A 20,144-nucleotide genomic window follows, 5' to 3' on the forward strand; every position below is an offset into this window, starting at 1 on the left:
CAAATGTCTTTATATAGCGATTTTTCTCAGTTGAAATCCGTAGAACAAAACTTAAATTGGTGTGGCTTAAACTTCTTCATATTGGTCTTCCCACCTTCATTATGTATTATTAAATAAATCAGTTGTCCGGTTAGAGCAGTGGTTAGCGCACTCCGGATTCCCGGCCTGGGCGCAGGTGAGTTTGGTTTGTGGTCACCAAGTCCGACAAGTGGGTTTTCTCCGGGCACTCCGGTTTCCCCCACAACACAAGACCACACTCTCGTGCAACATCGTGTCAACAAAAGTGACTCAGTATAAGTTATCATAACTTTCTTCACAATCGTTGTAAAATATATACTGTTTTTAACTAAATAAATCAGTTCCACAATTTAACAATTTAGTCTATGAATGAGATTACAAGTATCTTCCATGGCGGAGAGTGTAAGATAGGTTCATTCCGACCCGAGCATAGGGTGTTTTGCAGAAAGGAGGTTTACCGAGTTTCCGTAAAACACCCTGCACGAGGGTTGGGATAAACCTATCTTACACGAGTGGCTATGGTAGATGCTTTTTAAAACTAAGTAAAAATATTTATTTTTTGCTAAACTCTTTTGTGCGTAGTGAAAATAATTGCGAATGGATATGCAATATTTTGTGGTCGTCATGGATATGTGCGCAGTGATTAAGATATTGTTAATAGTCAAATCGGTCTTTAAATAGTTCTTAGGAGAGTGAAGCATTATTTCTTGAAAGGTGCTTGAAAACTTTTTTATGATGACAGAATAGCACTTTCGAGATACAAAATTGCTCCTAGGGTTCATGATGAAACAACTCGCACTCCTCTAAGATAATATCCAGAAGTATTATGATGATGAAATTTAGAGACAATATTAATGGAACTTTCAGTTACTAAGTAAACAAGAGATGTTTGTCAAACATTATGCCCCCCCCCCCCCCCCCCCCCCCTGAGCGCCATGTTGTCAGGATTATATGGACAATTGAATGAAATATGCATGGACCGAAATGACAGCTGATTTGTCACTGACATTGGATGCTGTTGAGGATGTTTAAGATTATGACCATTCAAAGTGTGAGGATAGAGTGTGTTATGACCATGACCTTTGACCTCAAAATCCATAGGAGTCATCAGCAGGTCACCAAAAACCTAAATGTCAAGTTTGAGGGCCCTCGGTGCAGGCATTATCAAGTTATCACACAGACAAGCTTTTTTCGTTCAAGGTCACTGTGACCTTGACCTTTAACCCAATGATCCCTAAAATCATAAGGGGTCATCTACAGGTTAGATGCAACCCCAAGTCAAGTTTGAGGGCCATAGGTGTCGGCATTGTCGAGTTATCACTCCAACAAATTTTCGCATTCAAGGTCACTGTGACATTGAGCTTTGAACCCTATATCAATAGGGGTCATCTACTGGTCAGGCTCAACCTCCAAGTCAAGTTTGAGGGCCATGGGTGCAGGCATTGTTGAGTTATCACTCAAACAAGCTTTTTTCGTTCAAGACCACAGTGACCGTAAACTTTGACCCCATGACCCCTAAAGCCATAAGGGGTCATCTACAGGGCAGACACAACCCCAAGTCAAGTTTGAGGGCCATGGGTGCAGGCATTGTCGAGTTATCACTCAAACAAATTTTCGCATTCAAGGTCACTTTGACCTTGAGATTTGACCCCTAAATCAATAGGGGTCATCTACTGGTCAGGCCCAGCCTCCGAGTCAAGTTTGAGGGCCATCGGTGCAAGCATTGTTGAGTTATCACCAGGACAACCTCTTATCATTCAAGGTCACTGTAACCTTGACCTTTGGCCCAATGACCCCATAAATCAATAGGGGTCATTTACTGGTCAGGCCCAACCTTCAAGTCAAGTTTGAGGGCCATTGGTGCAGGCATTGTCTAGTTATCACTCGGACAACCTTTTACCATTCAAGGTCACTGTGACCTTGACCTTTGGCCCGATGACCCACAAAAACAACAGGGGTCATCTACTGGTCAGGCCCAACTTCCATATCAAGTTTGATGACCATAGGTCTAGGCATTGTTGAGTTATCACTCGGACAAGCTTTAAAATTCTTTTATCATTAAAGGTCACTGTGACTTGACCATTGACCCGATGAGCCCTAAAATCAATAGGGGTCATCTACTGGTCAGGCCCAACCTTCATGTCAAGTTTGATGATCATACGTCCAGGAATTGTAGAGTTATTACTCGGACAAGCTTTGGTCTACCGATGTACGGACCGACTGACCGACCGACATGTGCAAAGCAATATAACCCTCTTCTTCGAAGGGGGGCATAATAACCAGACTTTACCAAAAACGTTTTAAACCTACAGCTAAGCTGTGGGGAGTGGAACAAGCTTACCTTTCCTCTCTCACACTCTTAAAAAAAGAGGTTGAATTATGGTATTGTGCTATAATCTGTTATATGATTATGATAAATCAATGGTACGTAGCATACCTGTGTGTCTGGTATGTCAACAACTGGCGTTATCTTCTCTGGTTCTGCTGGCTTCTCATTGCTGTGTGGCCCTGTGGTACAGCCCTGCAAAACACTGTCAGTATACAGCAATCTCACAGTTAAACTCACTGCATTTTAACCCTTTACTTCATAGAAAAGCAATTTTACTTATCTGTCCATATACAATGCACTAAAAAAAACACTATGTTACTATTTAAAGAATTTCGGAAAATCGCGAAATAAGTTCATTGGTATCAAAGATGCGTTAAACGTTGACTGGGCAGGTTTGTGGGCATTCCTGTCTTGTTTTCCCCGTGGAAATTTACACAATACTGCAACTTATAATTAACTACCAATAATACAACTATAATTTATTGATCACGCGCCTGACGTCACAGGTCATGGTTCAGAATTGTGTCAAAATGTCGGCCATGTTGGATAAACAAAAAAGAAACGCCGCAATGCAACGAAACCAGGTTTTTAATGATTGACAGAAGAACTTCAACCTGTGTCTGTTTTTCTATTTTTAGTAACAGTGACCTTGAACATAGGGACCCCAAATGCAATCCATTGAAAGGTATCCATAAACTCTTCCTTTATACCAAGTTGTGTCAGGATATGTCAACCCTAACTTAAGTTATTTTAGACCAATTTTAGTCAAGATATGTCATCCCTAATTAAAGTTATTCAGTTTCAACTGTTTTTCTATTTTTAGTAACAGTGACCTTGACCTTGACCCTAGGGACCCAAAACCCAATCCCAAGAAAGGTATCCATAAACACTTCCTATTGACCAAGTTTAGTCAAGATATGTCATCCCTAACTAAAGTTATTCAGTTTCAACCGTTTTTCTATTTTTAGTAACAGTGACTTTGACCTTGACCCTAGGGACCCCAAACACAATCCCATGAAAGGTCTCCATAAACTCTTCCTATAGACCAAGTTTAGTCAAGATATGTCATCCCTAATTAAAGTTATTCAGTTTTAACCGCTTTTCTATTTTTAGTAACAGTGACCTTGACCTTGACCCTAGGGACCCCAAACGCAATCCCATGAAAGGTATCCATAAACTCTTCCTATTGACCAAGTTTAGTCAAGATATGTCATCCCTAACTAAAGTTATTCAGTTTCAACCGTTTTTCTAGTTTTAGTAACAGTGACCTTGACCTTGAAACTAGGGACCCCAAACGCAATCCCATGAAAGGTACCCATAAACTCTTCCTATAGACCAAGTTAAGTCAAGATATGTCATCCCTAACTAAAGTAATTAAGTTTCAACCGTTTTTCTATTTTTAGTAACAGTGACCTTGACCTTGACCCTAGGAACCCCAAACGCAATCCCATGAAAGGTACCCATACACTCTATCTATAGGCCAAGTCTGGTCAAGATATGTCAATCCTTACTAAAGTTATTCAGTTTCATAGGTGAGCTTGACGCCGCCCGGACCGCCGGCCCGCCCGCCCGAACAACGACGTTCGCCATTCTAATAACCAGGTTTCACTATGTGAAAACCTGGTTAAAAATTGTATAAACAAAGGCCATAAATCATTATATGGGACATATGTGTCACTTCTGTTTCGCTAATCCGGTCATAAAAATGCACATCTGCTTCTACAAATTGAAAGTAAACTTGTACAAATATGATATAAAATAATGACTATCCCTATTGTTAAACTTTGACATGACCCAATTTAACATCGATCAGCTGTTGATACATGTGTTTTCGAATAAACAGGAATGCAATGTAGAAATAACTTCTGCCTTTGTTTACTTCGCTTTAAAACAGCATTGCTGAATAATGTCATTTATATTTCAGTGATTTTGACAAATCTGAATATTTTGGCTTCGATTAAAGTGAGTTTAAGTATGACGTTGAGATGGCGAATTCAGACCTCGGCTACACGCACACAAGGATGACAATACCTGGAAATGCAATAAACGATATAAATTTAGTAAACAGCAACATCTAGGCCTCAGTTAGGAGTTGAATAATAACTTTATTTGTTCATTGTAGTTTGTAATACCTACTGTGACTGTGGTTCAACTTTTATTTTTATTGCTTCTGTTTCATATATAACATGCCATGTTTCTTTGTTATGAATTATTTCTTAATTCTGTCCATCTGTTTCAATTCAGGTCGCGTTAAATGAATTATAAAATCATGTTGTTTATATAATATTTTGTATTAAGATTGATAAATGAAAGTGTAATAAAATTTACTTTTCATTAAATTTGACATATTTCTCTGTTTGATTATGAATATCATGCGGAAATAATTTAGAAAACAAAATAAAACTTATATGACTTGATTGGAAAATTAAATTCTCTAAAAACTTTACATTGATGACTTATTGATTTAACAAAAAGAAATACTATAAAAATACATGAGGGTCAAAATTTCAATAATAACCAATAATCTCCTATGAAGAAGGGGTACTGATATGAACTGATAAGCCATACACTGGCAGCCTGATATGGCTTGGTTTTACATGAAGTAAAGGGTTAAGTATACAACATCATACTAATTTATTTTTCAGTCCAGCAACTTGTTGTCTACTGTGGCAATATTACACACTTCATTATATTGGCCTGATTCCAACAAAAGCTGCCACAGAGACAGCGTGCTCGACTATTCCGCCGCTTTTCATTGTAAGAATTGAATAGTTTTGGCGAAACATGCATGGATCACTGTATTAAGTCTTAATGCAATACATCAAGTAGTTGCTGAGATATTAACCTATAGCGCTTACATGCAAAACCTTAACCAGAATTTTTAAGTCAAATGATACAGGCCAAGTGTTATCTAACTTGATTAATTAAATAGGTTGGATAGGTGGGAATACATATCTAAAGTTTCAATGCAATACATGATGCATTTGCCGAGATAATAACATAAAGGTGCTTACATGCATAACCTTAACCAAGGTGTGACACCGACACTTGGGTGAGTAGTATAGCTCTCCTCATTCTTCGAATAGTCGAGCTAAAAATCAGAAACATAGTTACATGTACATGTCCATATTGTGATGATCGTATAAAATTCTACAACAACAAAAGGTGAATTAAAGAAATTATGCCCAAACAACTTGTCCACTTACAGGTGTGTTGAGAAATTCAGTGAAGTCAGTGCTACGTTTTTTACAACAAGACCATCCCTTCATGGCGTCGTGGAACACAGGAACCCCAGGATGGAACTTGCAGCCATCTGCACAAAACAAACAACACTTACATTGATCATGCAACCAATCATAATGGTTACATTGGTGGAACTTCTATTAGATAACTAGAGCCATCACAGCATATTTGACAGAGGGTTCATTTCAAAGGTATGGTATGTTAAAAGTCAAAGGAGTAACGATGCAAATACATTTTAACACTGTTAATCTGAACACTATTTATCCGAAATTATCGCTATATTTAATTTACTTTTTGGTCCCAATTTTATTTCTTCTTTTCTGTCGCTATTTGGAGGTTAAAATAACAGTCCCAAATTGGAATTTCACGCCTTTTTATCATTCTTTCATACACGGTCATCTCATAGTTTTCGCACTATACGGTGATAGCATGCAGACATCAGTTTGAGGTGATAATTCATTCCTTATGCGTTATTGGCTAGTCGATGTTATCACGTGATATTACCAAGTTAGGTATATAGCTTAAATATTCCAACTGTTTCGTAGCACAGTGGATACAACGCTGGACTGCAATTTTGGCGACACCGGTTCGAACCCGGTCTCTGACACAATTTTTATACGCCCGAAGGGTCGTATTATGTTATGGCCTCCATCGTCTGTCCATCTGTCTGTCCGTCCGTTAGCAATTCCGTGTCTGGGCCATAACTTGGTAACTAATAAAGCGATTTTCAAATAACTTTATACAAATCATCACTACATTAAAAGGATGTGTCGCGCGCAATTTCCAGGTCCATACCTCAAAGACTAGAATCACCATGGGGGTGCGTTAGCAAATCCGTGTCCGGGCCACAATTTGGTCACTAATAAAGTCATTTTCAAATAACTTTAAACAAAGCATCATTACATTAAAAGGATGTGTTGCCCGCAATTTCCAGGTCCATACCTCAAACACTAGAATCACCATGGGGGGGGCGTTAGCAATTCCATGTCCAGGCCATAACTGGGTTACTACTAAAGCAATTTTCAAATAACTTTATACAAATCATCTCTACATTAAAAGGATTTGTCAAGCATGCTTTCCAGGTCCGTACCTCAAAGGCTAATTTCACTGGGGGGCGTTAGCAATTCCGTGTCCGGACCACAACTTGGTCACTAATAAAGTCATTTTCAAATAACTTTATACAAAGCATCATTACATTAAAAGGATGTGTCGTGCGCAATTTCCAGGTCCATACCTCAAACACTAGAATCACCATGGGGGGGAACGTTAGCAATTCCATGTCCAGGCCATAACTGGATTACCCAAGTTTATTTTCACTGCATGTAAACTGAATGATGCAGCATGTTGGTAATGTGTAGTCGACATTGAAATCCAGAGTTACAGATAAATTTTTCAATGCATTTGAGTATTACTCCACACGTCTAAATATTTCACATCAACAATTCACCAACGCTGTCATATTTTAATATTAGTCTAATAATTTGCTGCCACGGTAAATAGTGGTATGTATAGTCGCACTTAGCCAAAGAGAGAGTGCGCTTTATGACCGCCATCTTGTAGATTAATGGGCTTTTAGACTAGTTTAGAGTATATTTAGTGTATAGGTTAACCCTTTACTTCATAGATACGCAATTTTACTTATCTATCCATAGCTTCATAGATACGGATCTTAACGTTTTATCCATAGCTTCATAGATACGTAATCCTACGTATTCGTAATGTAGGGGCATTTATTTTCATACCTGATGCTTGTTTATTCGCTATAAATTCATATTCATGAAGTATAAACATCGATAAATACAATGCACTAAAAATGTTTGTTTGTTTATTTGAGTTTATCAAGGTCTGCCCGCGCCCATTGGCTGCATTATGGCTTGACCCCGCCGTGACGCCATCACGACTTAAATTGTGTTTAAATGCCATAAGTGACATGAGATAGAAGTGACAGCAATTCGCAGTCAAATCCAGACATTGGAAGACTTGAAGAAACAGAGTGAGATACAAGAAATCCGGGTGCGATACCCTAGCTCTTTGCGAAGAGACCTCTTGGTTCTTTAACGTGCTCGGTGTAAAGCACCGATACACGGGATACAACTTTCCTGGGTAGAACCAGTACTGAGTACACCACTTTCCCAAGCACTACCCTTTAAATGCCAAGCGCCAGGCAAGGGAGCTACTTGTACCAGCTTTTAACGTCTTTCGGTATGACGCGGCCCAGGATCGAACCCACGACCTCCCGCTCCGTAGGCGGACGCTTAACCACAAGGCCACGGAGACGGTCCATTATGCACTAAAAAAAAAAAAAAAAAAAAAAAAAAAAAAAAAAAAAAAAAAAATTGCACTAAAAAAACACTATGTTACTATTTAAAGAATTTCGGAAAATCGCGAAATAAGGTCACTGGTAACAAAGATGCGTAAAACGTTGACTGCGCAGGTTTGTGGGCATTCCTTTCTCGTTTTCCTCGTGGAAATTTACACAATACTGCAAGTTATAATTAACTACCAATAATACAACTATATTTTATTGATCACGCGCCTGACGTCACAGGTCATGGTTCGAAAACGTGTCAAAATGTAGGCCATGTTGGATAAACAAAAAAATCGTCTGGCTTGTATAAACAAAGGCCATAAATCATTATATGGGACATATGTGTCACTTCTGTTTCGCTAATCCGGTCATAAAAATGTGCATCTGCTTCTACAAATTGAAAGTAAGTACAAATGTGTTATAAAATAATGACTATCCCTATTGTTAAACTTTGACATGACCCAATTTAACATCGATCAGATGTTGAAACACGTGTTTTCGAATACACAAGAATGCAATGTAGAGCTGATTTCTGCCATTGTCAACTTCAGTTTAAAACAACATTCCTGAATAATGTCATTTATATTTCAGTGTTTGTCTGACGAATCGGAACATTCTGGCTTCGATTAAAATTAGTTTGAGTACGACGTCAAGATGGCGAATTCGGACCTCGGCGTCACGCACACAAGGATACGAGAAATGAGGATTTTTAAAATCAAACACAAATGACAATACCTGGACATGCAATAAACGATATAAATTTAGAAAACAACAACATGCAGGCCTCATTTAGTAGTTGAATAATAACTTTATTTGTTCATTGTATTGTTTAATAACCGAAAGTTATAACTACTGTGACTGTTGATCAACTTTTTTTTCTTCTGTTTCATATATATAAATATGCCGTGCTTCTTTGTTGTGAATTATTTTTTAATTCTGTCCATCTTTGTTTCAATCCAGGTTGCATTAAATGAATTATAAAAATATGTTGTTTATATAATATTTTGTGTTATGTTTGATAAATAAAAGTGTAATAAAAATTAATTTTCATCAAATTTGACATATTTTTCTGTTTATTTATGAATATCATGCGTAAATAATTTAGATAACAAAATAAAATTTATATGACTGGATTGAAAATTTAATTCTCTATAAACTTTACATTGATGACTTATTGATTAAACCAAAAGAAATACTAAGAAAATAGGTTTGTAATACATTAGGGTTAAAATTCCAATAATATCAATAATCTCCTATGAAGTAGGGGTACTGATATGAACTGATAAGCCATACAATGGCAGCCTGAAATGGCTTAGGTTTACATGAAGTAAAGGGTTAACTAAAGGTGCTGATTTATGTATATGAGTTAATGATGTATATATAAAATTACATTAGTGGTGTCAGATCTTAAACGAACATACGTTTGGAGGGAAGTGAAGGATCGGGTCATGTGATTTCGTGACCGATGAACTGCCTAGCTTTAGTGTTTTTGGCAGATTGTGTACATGAACAGTTGACTGCTAACATTGTTAGACCTCAACAGATGAACAGACCCAACAAGAGAGGTTCGAGTCCCAAATAAGTAAAAGGCCTGATAAATATTAGTAGAGATTTGTAGAACTTTATCTACACGTATGCCCACATTTTAATGATTAAGCGAGTCTGGAATAAAGGTCCCTGCATAAGCACAATGTTTTAGATTTGATCTAAATGTAACATTGTATTGCTAAAAGATAATTCCTTCTTTTACTGTATTTTATCCAGTTTTTGGTTAAATAATGCATATGCGCAATGTTTTAGATTTTATTTAAATGTAACATTGTATTGTAAACAGAAATTCGTGCTTGAATTTTTGATTTGCTTCATGCAGTGCTGTTTCAGCATAGGCATGTATAAAGACCTTGCACCTGTATTTGGAATGTAGTAGAGTGCTGTTTCAGCAATCTGATTAATGAGAAGGTAAAGTCGGTTTGGCTGCTTCACCTATAGTTGTGGTAAAGATCCCAAATGCAATTACGTCGCTAGTATTCTGATTTCTTTCCTGATGTTGTGTTATTAAGTTGCAGATATGGCGCTTAAGATTAATACAGCTACTGAAGAGGAAATTAAAAGGGTTTTACCCGGAATAGGGGAAACTAGGGCAGGAGCACTGGTGGCGCACAGGGAGTCAAAAGGTTATATTACTTTTTGGGTTTTTAAACAAATAGTAGGCACAGTGTTAGCCATTAAGTTGGAGAAACTGGTTGATTTTGCTGAGCCGGATGAAGATGAACAGTAGATGGTGCAAGTGAGGGCTCTGAAGGCGAATGTGAAAAAAAAAGAATATATAAAGTTTGGTGAGCAGCAGTTGCCGGTTCCACCGGGGGATGTTAAACCAAAACTGACTCTGCAAAAAGAGGTGCGATCTGCATCTGGTTTGGTAAACCTTGATACAGATTTTCATAAGCAAACAATGGGACCGACACCCAAAGAGGTCAAGGACAAGGATTCAATGTCAAGGTCACCGGCACACGGGAAGGCAAGAAAGCACAAGTCTCACAGGAGACATTATTCAAGCTCTACCTCAGACTCGCGGTCCAGGTCCAGGTCGACACGAAGGTCAAAGCATTCCAAAAAGAAGAGCAAGCATCACAAGCGTAGAAAATATTCTTCAGATAGTTCGGCGACCTCTAGCTCACGGTCAAGGTCAAGACGTGCACAGCGGCACAGGTTGTCATCTGTTTTCAGATGATTCTTTTGATTCTGGTTCAGTTCAGGGCGATCCTCGTAAACTGCCAAATAACTTAACGTTCAAAGGTGATACGTAATGGGCTTCATTTGAGCGGCCCTTCAAGAGCATTCATTATAGAGCTCTTAAGTGGACAGAAGAAGAAAGTTTTTGACGATCTTGCTTGAAGCTTGCAGAGTAGCTCTCTTGATTATTTTACCATTATAACTAGGGATGGCAACAAGTAGTAAAATTGGTACTCGAGTACTCGGACAATCTTTCGATCGATTACTCGGGTACTCGGAAAATTTAATTTGTTTTTGGGAAAGACAAGATCATGTATACATGTATCGCTATGGCGTATATCATGCGTTGGTCATATAATTGGTCATTTTCATCTTTTAATTAGACTTCCTTTATTTACTTTAACAGAAAATTAAATAAAAGGAAAACAAATGCTGTTACATGTCTTTTTTCATTTCACTTTAATGATTTTACATTGAAGAATGCACTGCAAATAAGCTACAATAAAGCTTGAAAGTTAAACCCGGATTTTATTCCAGCGTCTAGATAGTCGCGATTTATAATGAACATCAATCAGAATTACAATAAACGTAAATTAATAGCTTACATAAAAATAAAGAAAGAATTACTTCCAGTGTTCGACACTAACGGGGTCCCGGGATCCCGAGGACACCAATTTTTCAGGAGGGACACCTGAACTTCGAAGTCCGGTATTCCGTCAGGACACTTAAATTTTTGACTGATAAACGTTAAATATCAATAAATAAGTAGCATTTAATTAATTTATTACCTAAATTCGGGCTCCCCTAAATTTCTTGACAGCACATGTCAAAACGATCTTATTAATTATCATTATCGGACTCATCAAAGCGAAAGTATAGGTGACTATTTGACTATAGTTACGTCATGAATCTATAAATAAACAGGTCATTTCACAAGGCGCATGCAGGTTAACGCTTCTGTTTTGTTGTTTACATTTTAAACAAGGTCAGAGCTGACAGAGATTTATTATCGGTAAAATACTTATGTGGAATTGTTTTGCTCATGTGTCAGAACCGCCCAAAAAGATGCCAACTCTTGTGATACCTTTTATATAATATGATACGACCTTTGAGTATTTACAGTAACATTTACGACACAAAAGAACAGCATCCTACATTCAGCATTCAACTTATCAATATTTTTTGTTAATTTTAAAGACATATATTTTACGCTTTGATAAAAAAAATAATGAAATAAAATTTGCAGGGTTTTATTCATTAATTTATAAAATTTTATGGCTTTTTGGCGCGAAAATTAACATGTATACACAATTTTTGGTCGTCTGCTCTTCCAGTATGCACTACGTCTGTTGGGCAGTCTGATTGATTTATCAACAGCTCTACTAAATATTGATTGGAGTTTTCACAAGCCAGATGTAATATTCCTACAGTTTCTTAATGAAAAGCACCGACATTTGACAAGACTCTGAACCATGATTTATTTTATGCGTATTTTCCAAAAATCTAAAAATAGTAACAACATCAAGTTTTTGTTTACATTGTATCCATCTCTGTTTTTGACTGAAAACAAAAGGGACTTAGACATTCTCCCGCTTTTGAACCCAATCTACCAACTTAGAGACCAAAATATACCTCACTGCCATTCAGTGCTACTAACCTGTCATTACATGCTGCTGAAAACATGTATAATATGGTGGTGTATACTTGCATTACAAATCGAAAAGTAAAAGGATGTTGAATTTAATATTAAAACAGGCTCAACAATGAAAAAAATGTAAAAAGTGGAAGGGACTCCTAATTTCAGGAAGGGACACCTGATTTCAAATGTTGGTGTCCCTTGGGATCCCTTGGAAAAATGGTTAGTGTCGACCCCTGTTAATTCGTACTGTATTATTGTTGTTTATCTCATTAATATTCATAATTCTTGATTTAAGATATCAACCGATCAATTGTGATAATCATTACAAAAATAGTTAAAATACGCCCATTAAGAAATCAATGCTCGTAACGGTCGCTACTCATTCGCTCGTTAGCGTACATTGTTTGGTGAAAGGACTCTTATTTGTAAACAATAGAATTGTGTAGGTGAAAGTTCCGCTATCAAAACTTCGCTAATTGACATCAGTGCTAATTGGAAATAGGGGCCCTTAGCTGACAGTTTGCAACTCTAAACTAATTTATTAGGGTCAATTGTGTCACACAGTGAGGATTAGAGGGACCATTAATTGTCCTCTTGGCAACTAACCAGATCCGTTACTTCGTCTGTAAATCTTGTATTTTGTGATTTTTATAGATTTTTTCAGAGTACTCGGAGTAGTGATTTGGTACTCGAGCACTCGGATGTTTGATCGAGTGCTCGAGTACTCGGGTACTCGTTGCCATCCCTAATTATAACTCGTACCAAGCAGCTGTCTTACAGGGAGTGTTTAAAAAGTTGAAGTACCATTTCGGTAATAATGAGGTACCAGATACTCTGCGGTCTCAATTTGAACAAGCGTTGCAGGGTGGGAATGTAAGTTTGAAGCTCTGGGCTGATAGGATTTTATCCTTGGGTACTGAAGCTTTTAGCGACTACCCTGAAATGCACATGCAAAAAGAGGCAGTCAAGCATTTTTGTCATGGCTTAAGTGATAAGGAGGCCAGAAAGTATATGGTTTTGAAACATCCAACCACAATAGAGCAAGCTCTTAATATTGTGAAGGATTTTCAATATGTGACCAGATCAATTGATGGTAGGAAACATAAAAGAAGGGATGATGGTCAGGTAAATTTAGTAGCAACGGAACAATCTGCCATGGCAAGGAAATTAGAGGAGCTCACCAAACAGGTGCAGCAGTTAACCTCAGGTCGAACAAGTTTTGTACCAGAGTCTAAACCAGACTTTAAACTAGAACTGTAAGCCAAAGGCTAACGAATACCCCCCAACCCTTCCCTGTCTAGGTTGTTTGCCCTGGCCTTAGTTATGGTATCATTAGAAAGCACAAGGCAATACATTTATTTAGTTTATTTAGAATACCTATTACTGAATCAGGGACTGCCATGGCACTGCAGCAGAGATCACAAAATGGTCACTATAGTATGTTGGTACTGTTTCTCTCATTTTCACCATAAAGGGGTCATGATGAAAAATGACAAAGGAGTAGGCCACCAAAGCGAATATTACCCCACTCCCACCCACCTCAGGGGAGATAACAAACCTGTTTCTCTCATTTTCACCATAAAGGGGTCATGACTCCTGACAGGATATTCCAAAATGAAGGTGGACGGGTGAATTTGACAGTCTGCCAACCCAATTTCTGTTTACCCACCCCCACCACCTCCCCCCCACACATGAGTACCAAGGAAATAATACAGGTGCACAAAATCACATATACAAAGGTTCACATCATGGTCATGGATAGCTGAAAGTTTGAGAAAAATATATTGAAAAATGACAAAGGAGTAGGCCACCAAAGCAAATATTGTAACAAATTTAAGGCCTGTATGCAGCTAACTTCAGGACTTTTGATGGTCTTTTTAAGGACAAAATCAATTAAAGGTCTTTTTAAGGCCATGCAAACATTCTGATTAATACAGGTGCACCAAATCACATATTCAACCGTTCATATCATGGTCATTGACATCTGAAAGTTTGAAAAAGATTTATAGAAAAAATGAGAAAAAATGACCAAGGATTAGGCTAGACAAAGCTGTATAATTTTTGCCTATTTTAACTTATTCAGGGGCCATAATTGGAGACATGATCATGTGATTCCAACCACAATCACAGGGGCAAATGTTCTCACCATGGCTAAAAGTTTGAAAAAGATTCATTCAAAAATGACGAAGGAGTAGGACGAACAAAACTAATTTTACCCAATTTAACTCATTAAGGGGCCACAACTCCACTCAGGATCATGTGACTCCCACCAAATTCATGGAGGCAAAGGTTTACATCATGGCCATTAATATTTGAAAGTTTAAAAAGATTTGCTCAATAGCTTCAAAGAAGAATCCTGGACAAAGCTAATTTTGCCCAATTTAACTCATTAAGGGGCCACAACTCCACTCAGGATCATGCGACTCTGACCAAATCCACGGAGGCACAGGTTTACATCATGGTCATTAATATTTGAAAGTTTGAAAAAGATTTGTTCAATAACGACAAAGATGAATCCCGGACAAAAATAAAAAAACGGACGGACAGACGGACAGACGGACAGACAGACAGACAGACAGACGGACAGACCGATTCCAGTATACCCCCCCCAAACTTTGTTTTGGGGGGTATAATTAAGAAGAATGGATAGTAACGGTAAGAGCTGTTGGTTTTGTAACCAAGGAGGTCACTTTAAAAAGATTGTTCAAAATAAAAACAGTGGTTGAAGAAGAAGCAACCAACAGAGAAATCTTCAGAACGTTTTTTAAACGACAAGGGGACAGGGACCTTTGCCCCGGACCCTTGACCCAAAAAAGTAGTAGATCACATAAAGGGATCTACTATAAAAGTGGAAGATCAGGAGGCTCCTGTGGAATGTGTAGAATAACTCGGGTAAGTGCTGGAGTATTGTCAGTGGTAATGACAAGTTGTGACGAACAAGTGACAGCATGTTTAGAATCTGGAGCCGAGATAACCATTCTGTCGAAACATGTTTATGACAAATTAGTGAAGAAGCCAAAGAAGGTGAAAGATGCTATAATGCAGATGGCAGATAAAGACTCTGAACTAAAGGGGTTTGTAACACAACCTGTTTGAATGCAGATATGAACCCAGTCATTTAAGGAACGTGTATACGTGGCGCCAATTAGTGATGATCTATTAATTGGACATGATTTATAACATCATTTGGGCGTAAAGGTAGACTGGTCTGCAGAGACATTGGCGAAGTCATTCCTTTAAGAACCCGGTTTAAAGATGATAAGCCAACAATTGCACGGGTTACAATTTTTAAGAGGGTTGTGGTACACCCTAATTCAGTAGTGAGAGTGGTTTGTGATGTAGATCAACAGTTAGGTGATAATGTGGTTGAACCGGTTGAAAATATGAAATCCCCCGCGTTTTATGAGAGAGTGGAATAAAACCAGTGGTGTCTCTTGTCAATGTAGGTGATAAATACTGCACATTCAAGAGAGGAAAATTTGTCGCTAATGCACATGAAGTGGAGGATGTCTTGCAAGAGGACAACGCTCAAGACGATGCTGAGATAAATAATATTGTGTTTAACAATACCAATGTTCAGTTGAAGTTAGCTCTGACCACACTACCCATACTAGGGCTGCCAAGTAAAGATGGATATTTTATTCTTGACACAGATGCTTCAGACTTTGCAATAGGAAGAGTGTTGAGTCAAGTGCAGGGAAGTGTTGAAAAAGTTATTTCTTATTGTAGCTTTTCGCTAAGAACGGAACAAAAGAATTACTGCACTACTAGAAAAGAACTTTTAGCCATTGTCCGTATCACAAGACAATATAGACATTACCTTTTAGGTAGAGTGTTTACGGTGAGAACAGATCACTCCAGCTTGACCTGGTTGCTACGGTTTAAAGAACCTCAAGGGCAGCTGGCTAGATGGATTGAGGAGTTTTCACAGTATCACATGGTGGTGAAACATAGAGCTGGAAGAAAACACCAGAATGCGGATGCATTATCAAGACTTTCTGGGGACAATCTGGTGCTTTGTTCTGAGTATGTAGCTGGTATATCACCAAAAAAGTTGCCATGTGGTGGATGCGTATATTGAACACGTGCAGATGAATGCTGGGGAGAATTCAAAAGAACAGTGGATGATGCTGTTAATCTATCAACCTTGCCAGAGATTAAAGCTGTTCAAAAAAGACACTGGGGTTACAATAACCAAGGTTCAGGAAAGGCTAGACAGAGATCAGGGGGTTGGATGTAATTCAAACAGAAATACGGGGATTGGATCCAATTCAAAGGAAGATGGGATTACCGTTGCTACGTATCTTGAAGGGTTTACTGGTTCAATTAACCAGGCAGGTTTTACCGGCGGGCCATGTCGGGAAGGGTCTTCAGATGCGTTGCCTCGGGAAGGTTTTACTGGTTCTACTGGTTATATTGGGGTTTCTCTATAGCTGATCTCAAGGCTGCACAGGAAAAGGATGATTCTTTCAAAGTAATACTTGATTACATTGCAACTGGTCAGGTACCAAGTGAGGGAGAATTATTTTTGAGGGGCCCAACTGCTAAGCATTTTTGGGTTAACAAAGAACTGTTTGTGCTAAAAGATTGGGTGTTGCTTCGTAAAAGGACAGACACTGGAGACTGGGAAAGTTTGAAAGAGCAGGCAATTTTGTAGCACCATGATATACCATCAGCTGGACATCAAGGTGTGGCGAGGACAAAAGCAGAAATAAACGAAAAGTTCGTCTGGGTTAGTATGAGTGCGGATATTGAACGATACATACTCTTGTGTGATGTGTGTAGCCGAAATAAGAAAAAGGGCTGCTTATGGGAGGGTACCGATGACGGAGTATCATGCTGGAGCACCCATGGAAAGAGTGCACATCGATTTCTTAGGTCCAATGCCTAAAACAGCTAATAGAAATGAGTATTGCTTGATGATGGTGGACCAGTTCACCAAGTGGGTGGAATGTGTGCCATTACCTTCTCAAAAGGCAGAAGTAACTGCTTAAGCAGCTGTTGACCAGTTCTTTACCCGTTTTGGGTATCCCTTACAGTTATTTTCTGATCAGGGCGAAATTTTTGAGAGCAAGCTGTTCACGGCACTGACTGAGATATTACAAATCCACAAAGCGAGGACCACTCCATATAGGCCATCTGCTAATGGCCAAGTGGAAAGGTACAACAGGACCTTGATGGATTCAGTGCGCTGTTTTTTAAACAAATCGCAAAATCAGTGGGACAAGAATGTACAGCAGATAGCGGGTGCAATAAGATCATCTGTGAATAGAAGCACAGGGTTCACACCCAATAAGCTGATGTTGGGGAGGGAAGTTAGTACTCTGGCACAGCTCATGTTTCCGTTGCCACAGGGAAAACAACAAGAGCCAAATGAGTATGTGGCTAACCTTGTGAAGGGCATTCAAGATGCACATAAAGTGGCAAGAGAAACCCTCAAGAACTCTTTGAAAAGATCAAAACGGGACTAGGATCTGAAGATATTGATACGGCCCTACCAGAAAGGTGATATGGTGTATCTTTAAGATACTGCAGTGATCAAAGGCAACTGTAGAAAACTTTGTTCCCCATGGAAAGGACCGGCCTTGATTGTAGAGAAATTGTCAAGTTATTTGTATCGAGTGAAACTCAGGAATGCAGTGTGTGTGCTGAACCATGATAGGCTCATGCCATGCAAAGACCGGAATAAACCAAACTGGATTAAAGATTACCAAAAGAAAGGTGATACAGCCATACAGATTGTGGATGCAGGCTCAACCACGGATGAGTATTGTTACTGTAGGAAGCCATGGGACAATAGATTCATGATACAATGTGATTACTGTAATGAGTTGTATCATGGTTCTTGTGTCAAGTTACAGCCCGTGACGCGTTGAACATTGATAAATACAGGTGTAGGGCATGCAAAGGATAATTATGAAATACTTATTTGTTGTTTCAGATGGCAGAAGGGAAGTTCGTTAAGAGGGTGAAGGATATGACCAGAAAGAAGGAGTTTTTTCAACCCCCAGAGGACTTTGTTATTGAGTTGTCCAAGGCAGTGTGTCGGCCAGCAGATGATGAAGTACAAAAAAGCCTGTTCCAAGGTATGGCCAACGTGCCGATATCAAAGGCATGTGGAAAGGACAAGCAACGGATGACCAAATACCTTCATCACATGAACAAATGCACGTACGATATTGAAATAGTAGAAGAAAGGTGGATTGAAGAGCACATCGCCAAGCTGCCACCTAAACGCAAGACCTCTGAACAGGTGTATGAACCAGAAAAGTGTACCCGGGACTACCGTCTCCAAGACAATCCAGACATCCCTTTGCAGATCTCAAAGGCTGCGGACCCGGGTATCAGTCTTAGCGATACCTCATCGCCAAGTTCATCTTTGCTGAACACACCAGAAAGCTTGCGAGTGCGTCCAACGGCACCCATTGGATTTTGATGCACCAGGCGGCAATGAATGCAGAGGACCAGTTTCAGTGTCCTCAGTAAAGGTGAAGAAGCTCAAAGGAGCTGTATCAGCTTGAAGGGGATTGTTAGCTAAATGGAAGTGCAACTTTGGATGGTCGTTTGGACCTATCTTCAATGAAAATTGTGGGACGTTTCGATCCAGGTTGAGGAGGAGACACCAAAGTTCAAACTTATCTGTTTTGAGGGGCTAATCAACAGGCAATTCAACGGACCATTTAAGGTGTTAAAAGTATCTTTTTGGGTTAAAGGTCCCAAGGTCATGGTCTTAAAGTTAACGTTGGTTTGATCTCGAACTGTGTTTGGGTTAAAGGTCCCAAGGTCAAAGTCTTCAAGTTAAGGTTAGTTTGAACTTTGGTTGAGATTTGGTCATAGCTAGAATGTCGGTAACTTTGTTAAAAAGGGGTTATGTCTTAAGGTAGTCAAGGTTTTCCCCCCAAGGTCAAAGCTTTTCAAATTAAGTCGTGGGGAGTGTTGTGACAGCTGTCACAGTAAATAGTGGTATGTAACCTCAACCGACAGCGACGAGAATAGTCGCACTTAGCCGAAGAGAGAGTGAGCTTTATGACCGCCATCTTGTAGATTAATGGGCTTTTATACTAGTTTAGAGTATATTTCAGGGATGATAACAGAGCCAAGTTGCCAATCCTGAAAATGTCTGCGTGGGGTTCAGGGGGCGGCTCAAAGCCCCCGATCGGTCCAGGGCAAAGCCCTGGTGGGGGGACAAGGGGGGTGAAGCCCCCGAAGCTTTCCATATTTCAGGGATTCTAATACCCTTTTTTGCCTAGAATAGTGTTCAAGGAGTACACCTTTCGGTTTGGTAGATATAATTATGTTCAACACGAGACATTCACAATCAGAAAAATTATCAGGAATCTTAGCAGAGAAGTTTAACACCTTTGTCTTTAAACAAAGTTAAATTTACTTATTTTTTACCTGAAGTCACAGGCATTAGACATGTACATTACATTTTGGTTCAGTTGTCCACTTTCCATAAAACACAACTGGCTATGATCAAATGCCTGCGTATGAACAGTCGATACTGTGGGATGTTTGATTTATAATAATGAACAACATATCAATTATCAATGATAATTTATCATGCTTGCAAATGTTTATTGTAAAAGTGTTATTTATTCAAAAGTATTTATTCCATTTTCTGCACATTTGATGTATATATATATATATATAATGTTATTAATTATTATATATATTATTACAAGTAATATCCAAACGGGACTTAAATGCTTTGGCAGCGTAGCCATTGTGGAATGGTGGACTTTGACGTATTCTGGTCCCCAAGCCAGATTTTTTTCTCTTCATGGTGTTACATGAGTCCAGTAGCACACAAACTAGATTGTCCCATGGCAGTTCAAGTCTCTCAAACAGGCTTTCAAATTCTATGAAAATTG

At 38.8% G+C, this 20,144-nt stretch overlaps 1 protein-coding gene across 2 annotated transcripts in view; it reads right to left on the reverse strand.

Annotated features, from left to right (window-relative positions):
* LOC128238582 (cysteine and histidine-rich domain-containing protein 1-like) overlaps window positions 1-20,144 on the reverse strand; it is a 37,806-nt gene that overhangs the window by 11,991 nt on the left and 5,671 nt on the right. For both annotated transcript variants that reach the window (XM_052954645.1, XM_052954646.1), the window contains exons 2-3: window positions 5,554-5,660; window positions 2,456-2,539 (exon numbers count right to left, since the gene is read on the reverse strand). In XM_052954645.1, coding sequence (XP_052810605.1) covers window positions 2,456-2,539; window positions 5,554-5,660 — 191 coding nt within the window. The remainder of the gene's footprint in view (window positions 1-2,455; window positions 2,540-5,553; window positions 5,661-20,144) is intronic.

Source organism: Mya arenaria, chromosome 6 (genome assembly GCF_026914265.1).
Source record: "Mya arenaria isolate MELC-2E11 chromosome 6, ASM2691426v1".
Classification (NCBI taxonomy): domain Eukaryota; kingdom Metazoa; phylum Mollusca; class Bivalvia; order Myida; family Myidae; genus Mya; species Mya arenaria.